The sequence below is a fragment of the Capra hircus genome, chromosome 8 (assembly GCF_001704415.2).
Source record: "Capra hircus breed San Clemente chromosome 8, ASM170441v1, whole genome shotgun sequence".
Classification (NCBI taxonomy): Eukaryota; Metazoa; Chordata; class Mammalia; order Artiodactyla; family Bovidae; genus Capra; species Capra hircus.
The window spans coordinates 38,177,867-38,192,850 of record NC_030815.1 but is presented as its reverse complement, the minus strand read 5'-3'; the positions used below and the strand labels follow the sequence as shown (position 1 = coordinate 38,192,850).

The 14,984-nt window shown below is 35.9% G+C and overlaps 1 protein-coding gene across 1 annotated transcript in view; it reads left to right on the top strand.

Annotated features, from left to right (window-relative positions):
• Positions 1-13,940, top strand: part of UHRF2 (ubiquitin like with PHD and ring finger domains 2) — a 71,823-nt gene extending 57,883 nt beyond the window's left edge. Inside the window, exons 10-16 of the mRNA XM_018052010.1 lie at positions 448-554; positions 3,930-4,092; positions 4,770-4,910; positions 6,706-6,799; positions 7,114-7,271; positions 11,833-11,931; positions 12,916-13,940. Of these exons, the coding sequence (XP_017907499.1) occupies positions 448-554; positions 3,930-4,092; positions 4,770-4,910; positions 6,706-6,799; positions 7,114-7,271; positions 11,833-11,931; positions 12,916-13,062 (909 nt within the window). The 3' untranslated portion in view covers positions 13,063-13,940. The remainder of the gene's footprint in view (positions 1-447; positions 555-3,929; positions 4,093-4,769; positions 4,911-6,705; positions 6,800-7,113; positions 7,272-11,832; positions 11,932-12,915) is intronic.

Sequence of the window (14,984 nt, the reverse complement as noted above, 5' to 3'; positions counted from 1 at the left end):
ATAAATTTGAAAGTTATCAGCAAACTTGGATATGGTATAGATTGCTGTTGAGAAATCAGTTTTGGAATATTTATTAAAATGATGCCCTGTAAAGAACCTACGAACATAGTATTGATTTATTTATTTTAATAACATTGAGTTAAATTAATATTCCCAACCTATAAGACCTTATTTTGTAACATTCTATAGGTTATTTGTATATCACAAGAATAGCTATGCCTGGAGGTGTTGAAAGCTATAATATTAAAATGAAATCTTTAGATAAAGTGATACAGCTTGAAGGTATATTACACACAAGACTATATTTGAATTTTCCCTTATTTTGGTAGATACCTTGAGAGAACATGTCAGCTTATAGCATCCTAACCAAAGTTCTGGCTATGAAATAAGAATTGGTGAAATCATACCTGGATTTAGATGTTTAATGCCAAAAATGCTCTTCTGCAGGACCGAGGTGATGAATTCACTTACACTGGGAGTGGTGGTAAAAATCTTGCTGGTAATAAAAGAATTGGTGCACCGTCGGCTGATCAAACATTAACAAACATGAACAGGTACTCTTTATTGTTGGAGTTTATGAAAACTGTTTAGAATTTAGGCTTTGTATTAACAGTTGGACTATAGGACATAATCTGTAACTTACACTGTAGAGAAGAATCCTAAAGTGTAAGTTAATATATCTAAAATAAAAATCTTATTACCTGATTAGTATATAAATACTTATAAACTTTCTAACTAATTTTTAGTATTATTCTTTTTTAAATGACGTAATTCCCAGTCTTAATACATGTGCTTTGCATTTGGAAACATGTTGAAAACTTTGAAGAAAAGAAACCTATATAATAATTTAAGTGAAATTAAGGACAAGATGGCTTGCCTACTACCACGTAGGTCAAATTTTGTTCTACTAAACACAAATTTACCTTTTAAAGTGACAGACTTCTTATTAGAAGAGACTAATGTGAAATAGGGTTATGTTTGGGAGCCACATTTATGTGCATGAAACATCAGATAACTTAATCAGAAGGTTAAGGTTAAGCACAAGGTGCTTTTAGAATTTGTCTTTTAAGTGTCTAAAAAAAATCGTTACGAAAGAGCCACCTTGTTCTAACTTTTATCGTATAGAAGTATTTATGATATTCCAGCTTCCATGGGAATACAAAGTTTTAACTTAAAATGTTTTATTTTGTAAATGCATGCTAGCACCAGAAATAGATTGTGACCCAAACCATCAGATAGCACATTGTAACTTGTCATAGTGATAATTTTGCAATGATAAAGTTGAAATTTTTTGTATTTTATTATTAATATTTTGTGGAATAAAAGTGAGTTTTGCTTTCCTGAGTCTAAATCACTCAGTTTTAAGTAGTGTGCCCTTAATTTCTGATTACTGTGTAAAGAATAACTTTGGTTTCGAGACTTTTGTTGTATACCAAGTTATATAGAATCTGTTTTTATGTCTTCCTTCTATATTATTTCTGACAGTAGGATTATTATATTGAACCAGCAGAGGAGACAGGTCAGATTTGCTGGTGAAAACATTGTTGAGGCAGAAGTCTAGTCCCTATGCAGTCTTTTTCTAATGAGGAAGCAATTCTTTAGGAGGAATGATCTTAAAAAGAATTAGAAATATTTTGATGTGTATTGTCAATGTATCTTGAATTTGCAAAAGGGCTTTTTTATGTCAAATCTGAAAATTATATATTTTTTTAAATAATAAGATTATTTGACTTGAATGAAACTTTGTAACTACCTGCACTTGTACATGAGAGTTTCTTTTCAAGCTTGGAAAAATCTAATAAGTATACCCTGTTTATCGTATGTTACAATCTCAGAAAATAATTGACAGTAAAAATGTCTATATTAATAAGGAAGGTAGTGAAAATGAAATAGTAACTCAGAAAAATTCAGGATTAACTTATCACAGAGATGCTAACATTCCTTCAGTTAATTTATACACTGAGCTGTGCGTACGCCTTGTGATTGTAAAGACCTCTTCAGCAAAGATACCTATGTGTCTTACTATAAACATGAATACTGAAGTAAAAGACCCTTAGCTTTGACTCATAGTATATTCTTTCCTGGAGTGCATGTGTTCTAATTCCTTTTTGCTTCTCTACTGAGAGGTAGTTTGATACCTGCTCCTTGCTTTTAAGAAGTTTGTTCCTATTTCTGCTCAGCTCTTACACTTTATGAAACTGAAAAGGGCAGCAGGTTACCTGACCATCCTTTATCGGGACAATTAGAGGCAACTGATTGAGCTGTGGGCAGAGTAATGGAAACGCCTTTTGTTTTGCCTAGTTTCATCCTCTTGAACTCTTTACACAGACTTGAGCAGACTGCACACTTACATGAAACTGGAAGTGAGTTAATAATGCCAATTAGTGGTGGCAGTCATTATGATGAAAGGTACCTGTGACACCAAAGCATTCTACTCATTAACAGGAAGATAGTACATATCTCTGTCTCAGTTCTTTTAGGGGATAAAGTATGTGTATCTCAGTAGATATTCCATAAATAATACCAACGCTGGCGTTGATGGCTACAGTTTCTTCTACCTGACAGGGTTTTAGTGCATTTCCCATTTGAGATTTTAACCAAAAAAAGATAACTTGAAGAGCTTTAATGAAACCTAAAAAAAATTTTTACAACAGAACACTTAAGTTCATTTACTTTAACTATGATAGAGATTATAATAGAATAGTCATTTAGTCTTAATTTTTTTTTTTGAGCCTGCATAAAAAGAACTGTACCCTGGAAAAAAGTATTTTGTTCATATCTGATTTTACCAGATTTCAGGGGAGGGTGTCTGTATATTTATTTTTTAACCTTAAATGTTCTCAGTGGATTCTTTCCACTTAAGGTAGGATACAGGTGTCTTACAGAAGGAATCCTCAACCTCACGGATCTCATGCCTGATGATCTGAAGGTGGAGTTGATGTGATAATAATAGAAATAAAGTGTGCAATAAATGGAATATGCTTGAATCATCCTGAAACTATCCTCCCCCACCCCCATTCCATGGGAAAAGTGTGTCCCATGAAACAGGTCTCTAGTGCCAGATAGGTTGGCTACCACAATCTTAGAGGAAAAATACTAACTTTAAATAGTTCTAATTTGTCTTTTGGAGGGTAGGACTATGTTTCCCCAAGAAAGTCTTCTAACATCTAATAACCTTACTGATTAGTTACTACGCGATGAGTACACATACTAAGGAAGGTTCAGCTAAATCAAGTGCTGCTTCCAGCTCAGTGTTCCTCCTTGTTCATGTGTCAACAGTAAAATGTAGTGATCTTGAGCAGCCAAAAATCTTTATTGTCATGATTTAGCACAAGTATTTGAATGCTTCAGTTTTATTTAAACTTATCTTTTTACTGGAAATCTTTAAAGGATATCTTCATGTTAAACTTGTTCTTTATTATCTTGTAAACTTTAAGGAATCTCTGTCTGGAATATGGAAAGTAGACCAAGAAAGGTCATTTGTACCTTGCAGACAAATTTATTTTTCTGGATTTCTTTTTACATTATTCCAACAATTTAACCTTATTCCCTTATCAAAAATAATGATTACAGCAGTCAACTTGCTTTAGTTTTCCAACTTTCTCCCTTCCCTCAACAACGTTATTTAAAGAAAATTCCATGTATTTCTAGTTGTTTTCTATTATACGTGGCACAGATGTTATTACTTTCAGAAGAACCCTACAGGCTATCTGAGAACCAATCCCCTGGCTTGGGGGTGACATCAGAAAACTGATTTGTCTTCTCTGCTGGTGGGGGAAAGCATAATCCTATTATCTGGAATAATATGGAAAGAATCATAGAATCTTAACCATCAGGTAAGGCATAATTCACCTTTTAAGTTAGCTAATGATGTGATTATATACTTCAAGAAAGATTACTTGGTATAAAGACTTTGTTTTATTTTTTAGGGCATTGGCCCTAAACTGTGATGCTCCATTGGATGATAAAATTGGAGCAGAGTCTCGGAATTGGAGAGCTGGTAAGCCAGTCAGAGTGATACGCAGTTTTAAAGGGAGGAAGATCAGCAAATATGCTCCTGAAGAAGGCAACAGATATGATGGCATTTATAAGGTGCTCTATCTGGCATGACATCTTGTTAGTCATTCTTCCTGGGCTTTCAAGACAGGGTTGCCACAGGGAACTGCTCTACTGTGGGTGGGCTAAAGGAAACAATAGACCTTCTTAGTTGGTCTTTCTACTTTTTCTAGAAATAAAACATGCAAAAAACGAGCTCTTAATTTTGATACTTGTCTTTTAAGACTTACTTGAAGTCCCTAAAGGCAGAGTTATATTTGGGGTTAAGCTTTTTTATAAGTGATATTCTCTTATGATAAAACTGTTCAAATAACTTGGCCGTTGTAAATATTGGATTCTTATATCTTCCAGAATGATTTTAACTGTAATAGATTTTTCAAAGTAGAGCACATTATAATTTTAAAATAGGATGCATTCTTTGTTTTAAAAATGAAGGCATCTACTGCCACCATTTTAATCTACTATGTAAAATTATATTAATGAACATAATCTTGCTACAACTTGAAATTTGTAGCAGTCTGTCCTTATGGGAATTATCATAATTAGGAAATAAAGTCAAAACAATATTTTAGTGCATACTTCTTACTATTCCAGCAAAGCCAGTTTTTTTCAAAGTTGCATTTAGTTCTGCCAAGTTTACTTAAAACACTAACATGACATTTTGAATAAGTCTAAACCGTACATCTCAAACTAGCTGAAATATTATGATTTAGGTGGTGAAATACTGGCCAGAGATTTCATCAAGCCATGGATTCTTGGTTTGGCGCTATCTTTTAAGGAGAGATGATGTTGAACCTGCTCCTTGGACCTCAGAAGGAATAGAACGGTCAAGGAGACTGTGTCTTCGTTTACAGGTTAGATTACATTTGTCTAGGCTACATGTGTGCTCATAGAAATGTATGCCTGTGTGCTGTGTGCCTTAACACTGGATATAACCCACAGCAGTTGATCAGTGGACTGTAAGGGGTGAGGAATGAGATCACAATAGTATAGGAAAGGAAAAGAAGTAAAAAAGCAGCCTCCTAGGCGTCAAACTGCCCTAAGACCAAGGATTATGCTTGGGGAAAACTGGGCTTGACAGTGAAAAGTAAAATACATTTGACCCTTGAACACCACAGGCTTGAACTACATGGGTCCACTTACACACGGATTTTTTTTCTTTCAATAGCAAATATTGCAGTACATTTCTGCAGTTGGTTAAATCCCCAGATGCAGAAGGCCAGCCATAAGTTACTCAGGAATTTTTGACTTCTGTACAATTGGCCCCACCCTAACTTCCTGCATTGTTCAAGGGTCAACAGTATTTCCAATTCACTCTGGACTTTTAAGTATGAGGGAAAGGGATACCTGAAATTGAGATATAGGAGGCCTTGAGAAGGGAAGTCTTATCCTAGAGGGCACAGGGGGTGTGTCTCTGGTAGGGGAAGGGGGGAGGTGGCTTATAAGAGTGGTCTGCTTTCTACCCTTCTCACTTTTCCTCACCCCTTTTCTCTCTTCCCCCTCCAAGCTGCTTCCTTGTCCTGTCACCACCTTTAGTGCTTTGCCTTTTTTTTTCTCTTTGCCCATGCTTAGCTGTTAACCCATGTAAGACTTTGTTAGTTTTGTGTGCATAATGGATGGTATGGCTACATTCCCCCTCCACTGCCTATACACCCTAGACTTTGTCCCTGACACTGACTTCAGAGCATGGTTTGAGTTTATCCTCCATCATTCCCCATCACTGTGCTTCTCGTAAAGACTACCAGCTTTGTCATTTCCCCTGGCTCTGCCCACACTGCATGTGTAGGGGCTGAACTATGGGCAAGTGTCTGACCACCCAGGCAGGTGAGTGTGTCTCTTCTAGTGCAAGTCTGTTTTTTTTGTTGTTTGTTTTTGTTTTTCTTTTTAAACTCATGGAATTGTTTAAATGAGATCTGTCAGCTGCTAAAATAACTGCCAAAATCATTCCTTTTATAACTAAATATTTTTAAAACCTATTGTTAAATCCATTTTCAAAAGATTTTTTTTTCAGGTCTACTGTTCAGCAGAGCAGTATTCTAGATAGGTTAAATGTGAAACAGTTGAACAGAAAGAAGCATGTAAGCCAATCAGCTATGATGAGTTAATATTATTGAGACTTGTAACATTTTGAGCTTTAAATATGAGTGTTATCACAAAGCATGTCCAAAAAGATGTATAGCTAATAAAACACAGGGTAATCGGTAAGAATTTATTCCTTAAAGTCTTACCTTTTAGTTGATAAAGGATTCAGTAGTGTAGTGGCTTTAAGTCTTCTAAAAGCTCTCCTGCCTTACCCTATCTGCCTGTTAATTTTAGGAGACAGACTTACCTTTCTATCTAATTCTACTTTCTTCCTCAAACTTTTTAAGCCACCTAGTCACAACTTGTAGACTGTTCTTTTCTCTTTTCAGTCTGAAACTAAGATCATGATGTTATAAAATGGAATATCTCAACAGTCAAAACTATCTTCTTACACTGAATTGGGGGATTTTTAATAATCTTTTGTCCTTTGAATTCTGTTTCTTTCAATGTCTATGTCCTTTATATAAATCCTTTTAATTTAGGGAAAGTATAGATTCCTCCCCATTCCCCTTTAACCTCTCTTCTGTATGAAGGTTAAATCTACATTGCACTTTTTCCCCTCATCAGTATCCAGTAGGTTACCCTTCTGATAAGGAAGGGAAGAAGACCAAAGGACAGTCAAAGAAGGCCAGAGGAACCTCAAAAAGGCCATCTGCAGATGGTAGGTAATGATCTAAAGATGTAAATACAAATAACTTAGTTTTTAATAAAGGGAAATACTAAGAGTAAGTGGAAAACTCATAAGAAATTAAAAGAAAAAGGGGTGTGTGTGTGTGTGTATGGTGGAGGTGGAGAGGGGTGGGATATTTGTGTATTTGAAAAATGTCAGAGCCTAAACAGCAAAGTATCCTAAACTGTGGGAAAGTTAGATGCTGCTTTATGCTTGTTATCTTCATGTTAAGCATAATTGGTGCCGGTTAACTCATCTGCTTAGAACCACTTGTAGTCTGCTGATATATTTTTAAATAAATCTAGATGATTGTCCAAGTGCCTCCAAAGTCCTCAAACCATCAGATTCAGCAGAAGCAGTTGAGGCTTTCCAACTAACCCCTCAGCAGCAACATCTAATCAGAGAAGATCATCAAAACCAGAAGCTATGGGATGAAGTTCTTGCATCTCTTGTGGAAGGACCAGTATGTAAAGATTTTTTTAAAGTTTCTAATATTAATAAATGATGAAAAATAATTTCCCTATGAATTATCATTTTCACAAGGCAGTTAAAACTTGATCCTTTTATCCAGGCTTCTCATTCAGTTGCTCCTTTCAGAAATGAGGCAGCACTCAAATGCTTTTAAGTTGATTTTAGGCCTCTTAGATGTTGGTTTTTTGACTACTTTGTGCTTAAACTGTATGAGGTACTTTTCATAGGGAGAATTTTCAGTTGTGGAACACATTCAATTTAATCTAAAACTCATCAGGAAAGTTTTGTTCCAAGTTACCTAATAGAATAAATATTAAGCAGTTCAGCACAATTTTCAATGCTCATATGTTTAGCCTAGGAGTAAAATAAAAACCAGCATATAAGTATTTCCTATGTTTTTTATTTTTTTGTTTTCTTTGATAATCATAACATTTTTTTTTAATTTTTAAATTTTTTTTATTTTTTAAATTTTAAAATCTAATTCTTACATGCATTCCCAAACATGAACCCCCCTCCCACCTCCCTCCCCACAACATCTCTCTGGGTCATTGAAAAGGAGTTTCAAGTTTAACTGATGTCTGGGTTTTGTGTTAAGCTGTGTTTTGCAATGAATTTTTATTATCAAATCCCAAAAGGCAAAGTTCCAGATGTAAATGTCTATTCATTCGTGGCTCAGTTGCTTTTGTCTCTCAGTTTACTTATAAATTTGATTCTTCAGTTTTCTTAGATATTAGACCTTTGTCAAGTGTAGTGCATTACTCTTCTGTTTTCTTTCCTTCAAAGTATGTGATGTGCAGCTGTCGTGGGCGGACTCTAGTAACCTCTCTTGAAATTCCATTTGATCACCTTTGAGTAGTTTCTTCCTTCCTATGTTCTCTTCATTTTCTGAGGGCATTGGCCAGAACTTCTGTGTGTTTGAAATGGGGTTAATGCATATCTTATATGCGCCTCTTATGTGGATTTGGAGGAAACTCTCATAGTTTTTGTGTTGCTTTTAGTCATCATTATGGAAAAATCTTCCTGATACAATTTTTAGACTAAGGAATGAATCAGTTCAGTTCAGTCACTCAGTCATGTCTGACTTTTTGCGACCTCATGGACTGTAGCACGCCAGGCCTCCCTGTCCATCACCAACCCCCGGAGCCTACCCAAACTCATGTCCATTGAGTTGGTGATGCCATCAACCATCTCATCCTCTGTCGTCCCCTTCTCCTCCTGTCCTCAGTCTTTCCCAGCATCAGGGTCTTTTCAAATGAGTAAGCTCTTTGCATTAGATAGCCAAAGTATTGGAGTTTCAGCTTCAACATCAGTCCTTCTAATGAATACCCAGGACTGATCTCCTTTAGGATGGACTGGTTGGATCTCCTTGCAGTCCAGCGGACTCTCAACAGTCTTCTCCAACACCACAGATCAAAAGCATCAGCTCTTCGGTGCTTACCTTTCTTCACAGTCCAACTTTCACATCCATACATGACCACTGGAAAAACCATAGCCTTGACTAGACGGACCTTAGTTGATAAAGTAATTGTCTCTGCTTTTTAATATGCTGTCTAGCTTGGTGATAACTTTTCTTCCAAGGAGTAAGTGTCTTTTAATTTCATGACTGCAGTCACCATCTGCAGTGATTTTGGAGCCCAGAAAAATAAAGTCTTCCATTGTTTCCCCATCTATTTGCCATGAAGTTATGGCAAATAACTTCAGATGCCATGATCTTAGTTTTCTGAATATTGTGCTTTAAGCCAACTTTTTCACTCTCCTCTTTCACTTTCATCAAGAGACTTTTTAGTTCGTCTTCGCTTTCTGCCATAAGGGTGGTGTCATCTGCATATCTGAGGTTATTGGTATTTCTCCTGGTAATCTTGATTCCAGCTGTGCTTCTTCCAGTCCAGCGTTTCTCATGAAGTACTCTGCATAGAAGTTAAATAAGCAGGGTGACAGTATACAGCCTTGACGTACTCCTTTTCCTGTTTGGAACCAGTCTGTTGTTTCATGTCCAGTTCTAACTTGCTTCCTGACCTGCATATAGGTTTCTCAAGAGGCAGGTCAGGTGGTCTGGTATTCCCATCTCTTACAGAATTTTCCATAGTTGATTGTGATCCACACAGTCAAAGGCTTTGGCATAGTCAATAAAGCAGAAATCGATGTTTTTCTGGAACTCTCTTGCTTTTTCGATGATCCAGCAGATGTTGGCAATTTGATCTCTGGTTCCTCTGCCTTTTCTAAAACCAGCTTGAATATCTGGAAGTTCACAATTTGGAGTGAAGGAGATTTATGGAATACCCTTTTTCTTTGTTTGTTTCATCTATAAACATGATATTTTGGGTTGTCCTTGGGTAGAATGAGATTTACATGTTTGGAGGATAGAGAAAAGTGAGTTAGCTCTGTGAGAAGTGTTGACTTACTTTTTAGCCTAGAGACTCAGGCATATAGAGTCTTGACTCTGGTATGTGAGAGTCATTTTCACTTAGAGCAAATAAGAAACAACAAGCAGTTGTTGATTATGGTCTAATTTTCTGGGTGGAGAGGATACAGCTGGGTTAGTGGTAACTCAGATGAGTCCCAGCTGTGAATGGGCAGAAGACAGAGTAGCAGATACAGGTGAAGGATAATGACATCTGGGTGCACATGAAAGTTCTCTTTTGCACATTTGTTGTCTGGGTGGAACATACGTATTAAACTTCAGTCTGAGGCTTTTGATATATCATGTTTATCAATTTAAAAAAAATCAAAGTCATCAAATCCTGCAAGACTTGATAGATATGTGCAAATCAAGTATACTTTTCAATCTCTTCTTTTAATGTAACTTTTTTGTGAAAGTCACCACTTGACAGTTCTCAAACCAGCAATAAAACCCTGCCCTCTGGTGGCAGGATCTTACATACCTAGGTCAGGTGGCTGTAACCTTGCCGCTAGTGGTTACCCTGCATAGGCTTCATGCCCATTCTTTTCAGATAAACCAAGAACAACAAATCAGATTTTAGCCAGCTGTGACTTTTAAATAAGTGCATATATTACATATGTACATTTATATCCAAACACCTTCCCAAGGCCTTACCTGATCTGGCATCCCTACCAACCTCTGCATTCCCCTCTTGCCACTCTTCCCCCCAAAACTGCTTCAGCCATAGTGACATTTGTGCTATTTAAACACACTGAGCCTGTTCCTATTCCTGGACCTTTACACATATGCTGTCTCTCTGACTGGCATTCTCCTCTCTGTATCTTCATGTAGCTCATTCCTTCATATCCTGTAACTCTCTACTAAGTACTACACTCCCCAAAGAGGGCTTCCCCAGCTATCTTTTCTAAAATAGACCCTCTTTACCCTGTTGCTTTAATTTGCTTTGTTTCCTCAGTTATGACTATCTGAAATTGAATTTTTAAAAATTGGCTCTCCTAAAGGAATATAAAGTTCTCTGAGAACAGCGACTTGGCCTTTTTACTACTCTCTGTAGATGGGTACCTAGCACATTGTAGGAACTCAAAATGTTGATGCTACATATGCTTATATTGCACTGTGAAGGTACTGGGGAAATAAAGTCGTTTGACAGAGAGAGGGACTTGGTATTAAAGTTTTTTCCACATCTCCCCAGAACCAGGATATTCTTCTAGTGTGTTGGATAATACTTTATTGATAATTCACTTGACCATGATAATCCAGGTTTATAAATAAGTTAGTATCAAGATATAAATATGAAACGTAATCCTTGTTTGTTTGGGTTTTTTTACCTGAAATGCTTGTAGATTTTACTTTTCCTATTAACAAAACAAATATAAAATACATACCCCCACTACCCAAAAATAACTGAGTGGAGGATTATCCTGGTGACTATTCAAAAAACTACTTTTCCTTCTAGGTTAAACAGCTTGGATAAAATAGAACACAATAATGGCTTTTGAAGATTAAAGAGTACTCATTTGATCATGTTTGCTTGAGAAAGCTTGACCTTCTATAATTTAATCCCAGTTTGAGTAAATGTTAGCAATAGGAAAATAGGGGATTTTTGGATTGGGGCAAAATATCACAGAAAATTATCCTAGGAATATAAATACATTGATTCTTTGGGGTTTTTTATACTAGAGTATTATTGCCAAGTGGTTTCATCTTTTTCAGCATAAAAAATAAGTACTGAAGTTTTATAAGAGAAAAGGGTGAATAGATATATTAGAATATATAGATATATTTAGAATACCATGGAGCTTTTTGAAAATCTGTATATAATGACCTTGAGACAAGTTGTTCATGATTTTTTTCAAGTGAAAAATAGTAAACTCTGAAATATGAGGTTTTCTTTTTAAAGTCGTATCTTGACTTTGCAAACTTTGCAACTGAATCCTAAGATTTAAAAACTAATATGTTTATCTTATGGATGAGATTTCTGCAGTTTACTATTACACAGTTGCTTGTAGTTACCACTACTTGATTTTGTTTTTTCTTGATAGAAAGCATATATACTAAACGCGATAGACACTTTTCCCCCCAATTATTTGGAATTCTGTTAATATATTATGAAATGCTAACCTTTTTTTCTTTCGCTTGGGTACCATTTTAGAATTTTCTGAAAAAATTGGAACAATCTTTTATGTGTGTATGCTGCCAGGAGCTAGTTTACCAGCCTGTGACAACAGATTGCCTCCACAATGTCTGTAAAGTAAGTAGAATTCCTTTCTCATTTTCCGTTATTAGGCGAGGAGGCACACTAACCTCCAAACCTGTTTTTAGCTCATGAAAAAGCAGTTTTTTTCATGAAGCAGAATAGATAGGGAACCTTGCTGGACAGGAAGCATTTAATTTCATCTCGGTGGTGGATACATATTTTAATTCTACAGCAGTTCAAATCTATATAGTCTCCACATTCTATCATGTTTGAAATTATTGAAGATGAGTTGAAATGGAAAAGAAAGTAAGGTGTTGCTGGTGTTTTCTATTACAGCTTATGTATGTCTCAGACTGAAATAATTCTGTATACTTAACAGAATCTAGAACAAATTCTGTCTGGCAGCATGCCCAGAGGAGTTGTGTATTGTCTTATCAGTGTGGTATAAAGGAATTTGAATTTCAGTCAAACCAAGGTTGGAATCTTGTTCTGCTGCTTGGTGGTTATATGTCCTGACCTAACTTCTGAGGTTTAGTTTCTTTTGTAAAATGGAAACAGACTTTCCACATAAGAGTTTGTATCTGACCTTGAGTCAGTTAAATATTATCTTTTTGGAAAACACATTATATAAAATAGATAAAGTAGTTTTAAGAAGGGAATTCCTGAGTTGTTTTTTTTTTTCTTTAGTGCCCCGTCAGGAAAGATAAGGATTAAAATCCAACCTAGGTGAGGCTAGTGGGAACCATGCAGAATTCTAACACTCATTTCACTGAATGAGGAAATTTATATAAAAATTGTCATTTGCCTGAAGTCTCACATCATGTGTTAGAGGTGGAACTGAAGCCTTGTCTGTAAGTTCATTTTCATACTGCAGGTTCAGGCCTTGACAGTTGTTCATCTTTTATGTTTCTCTTGTTGCCAAATTGTAAGTTTCTAGTTCTATTCAAAAGCCTAAATTGTTGAGTATTTTCTATATGCTTTACCCTCAGATGAAATCGGGTGTGTTTACTTTTCATTTTGATTTTGGTTTTGCCTTAGGATTGTTTGCAGCGCTCCTTTAAGGCTCAAGTGTTCTCCTGTCCTGCTTGCCGGCATGATCTTGGCCAGAATTACATCATGATTCCCAATGAGGTTCTGCAGACTCTACTTGACCTTTTCTTCCCTGGCTACAGCAAAGGACGATGATCTGTCTACTACTGTGTTGCTCCCCGTGGCTTTTTGGACAATAAGGAATCTAAAATGGTTGGGGGTGGTTGGGAGGGGTGGAAGCAATGGTGGACCATATCTCATGTTCTGAAGCAGCTAATCCTCTTTCCTACATAGCCATCATCTTGTGTGTGTAGTAAGAGGCCCATTTCTCAACTGTCTTTTAAATATCAAAAGGTAGTTCTTGTCAGTTAACAACTAGTTTTAATGAGTAAGAAGTCAAAGCCTCAGCTCTAGTTGATATCCAAGTTATGATTTATTTTGCAACTACCTCAGGACAGAAAAGATTTATGGGGATTTTTTAAATCATTGAGAAATTAGTTAAATGAAATTTTAGCTACACACTGCCTCCCGAATATTAGTTGTGCCTGGTTCATGTAATTTGATTTTAGAAAAGGAAGTGACACTTGAGATTGTTGGAATGAACGCAGCTTCTGTAGTGTGCATAATACATTTTTAATGTCTTCTTCCATTACAGTGTGTGTTTTGCAAGAACAGGTTCATTTTTTAGCCCATTTTGTGAGCTCCATTGTGCTTTTTTCTGGTGTTTTACGCAAGTTGACTACTAATGAAAACAATATGAATGCATCGTTGCTGCATTAGTGTAATGTGGTGTGGTTTTGCACTTAAAAGAGGTATTCAGATGATCTAGTTGTAAATTTTATGAAAAGCCTCTTCTGTACTAGTCAAACTGCTTTTAGTGAGTCTCACCAGTGGTTTTACATCTGCAGAGCATTGAGGACTGGGCTGACTTTTTGAGAGGATTGAAATTGCTTCATATTGTGATCCTAAATTTTATATTCACTATATTCCCTAAAGTATACCTTAATAAATATTTTATGATCAGAAAAAAAATAGCTCATCTTGCTTCCCTTTTTTACATTTGTATGGCTTATATTTGTTGGTATCTTTAAGAATTAGTCACTTCCAGAGTATTTCAGTGTGTGTTTTTACTGAAACACATTATGCACAATTTTTTACTCGATTTTTGGTATTGAGAACTAGTATGAAATCTTAAGTACTAAAGGACAGATTTCACCCTGAATTTGATCTTTTTTTTTTTTAAACTAAATGGGGGGAAATTTTCAAATTAAGAACCTAGTGACTATTTTATCTATAACATCTCAGTCTTATGTTCAGTTTTAGCATAATCAGTGATACTTGTTTCACAGACATGAAAATATTCTAAAACAGTTCTAGTTTCTAAAACTAAATCTTCACAAAAGTTTTAATATTAAGTCAGTTTTCCTGCCCTTAAATACAGTCATAAATATAGTCAGTATTTATTGAATATTTGCTTTGCATTTGTTCATTTTCATGTGTACTCACTTAATTCTACTGGCAGTCCTAATAGGCAGAACTTCTTACCCCTTCTTATGGACGAATATCAAAGGCACAAAAAGGTTAAGAAACTGGCCAAAGTTCACTGGACAGGGGAGTGACAGAGCTGTGCTGTACACAGGCCATCTGAGTCTAAACCTGGCAGTCTACTTTGGGCTACATAGGCTTACGCGTGAATATAAGCCAAACTGGTTTCAGAACTTTTCCTGCATTCGGTTAAGCTCAAACACAGTGATTGGAGCTACTGTCAGCGAGGGCTAGTTTTAAACATTGGAGTCGTTTTAATTTGAATAAATTAGGTTGAAAATGAATCATTAAATTGCATCATCTGGTGTTGGCCATATTGATCCATGAAGAGTGGGGAATACCTTCCGGTTTCAACTACTTGAACTGGTTCTACTACTTTTATTAGGAAAATAAAGGATTCCCACATTTATGGTATCTATTTATTTAACTTTGCTATAAAATGATAGACTGTAAATAAAAAACTGAGTACGGTTTAACATGTTCAGAAGTGTCAAGAATGTCTCAAAGCTAAACAATTTTATGTTGCTCAAGCT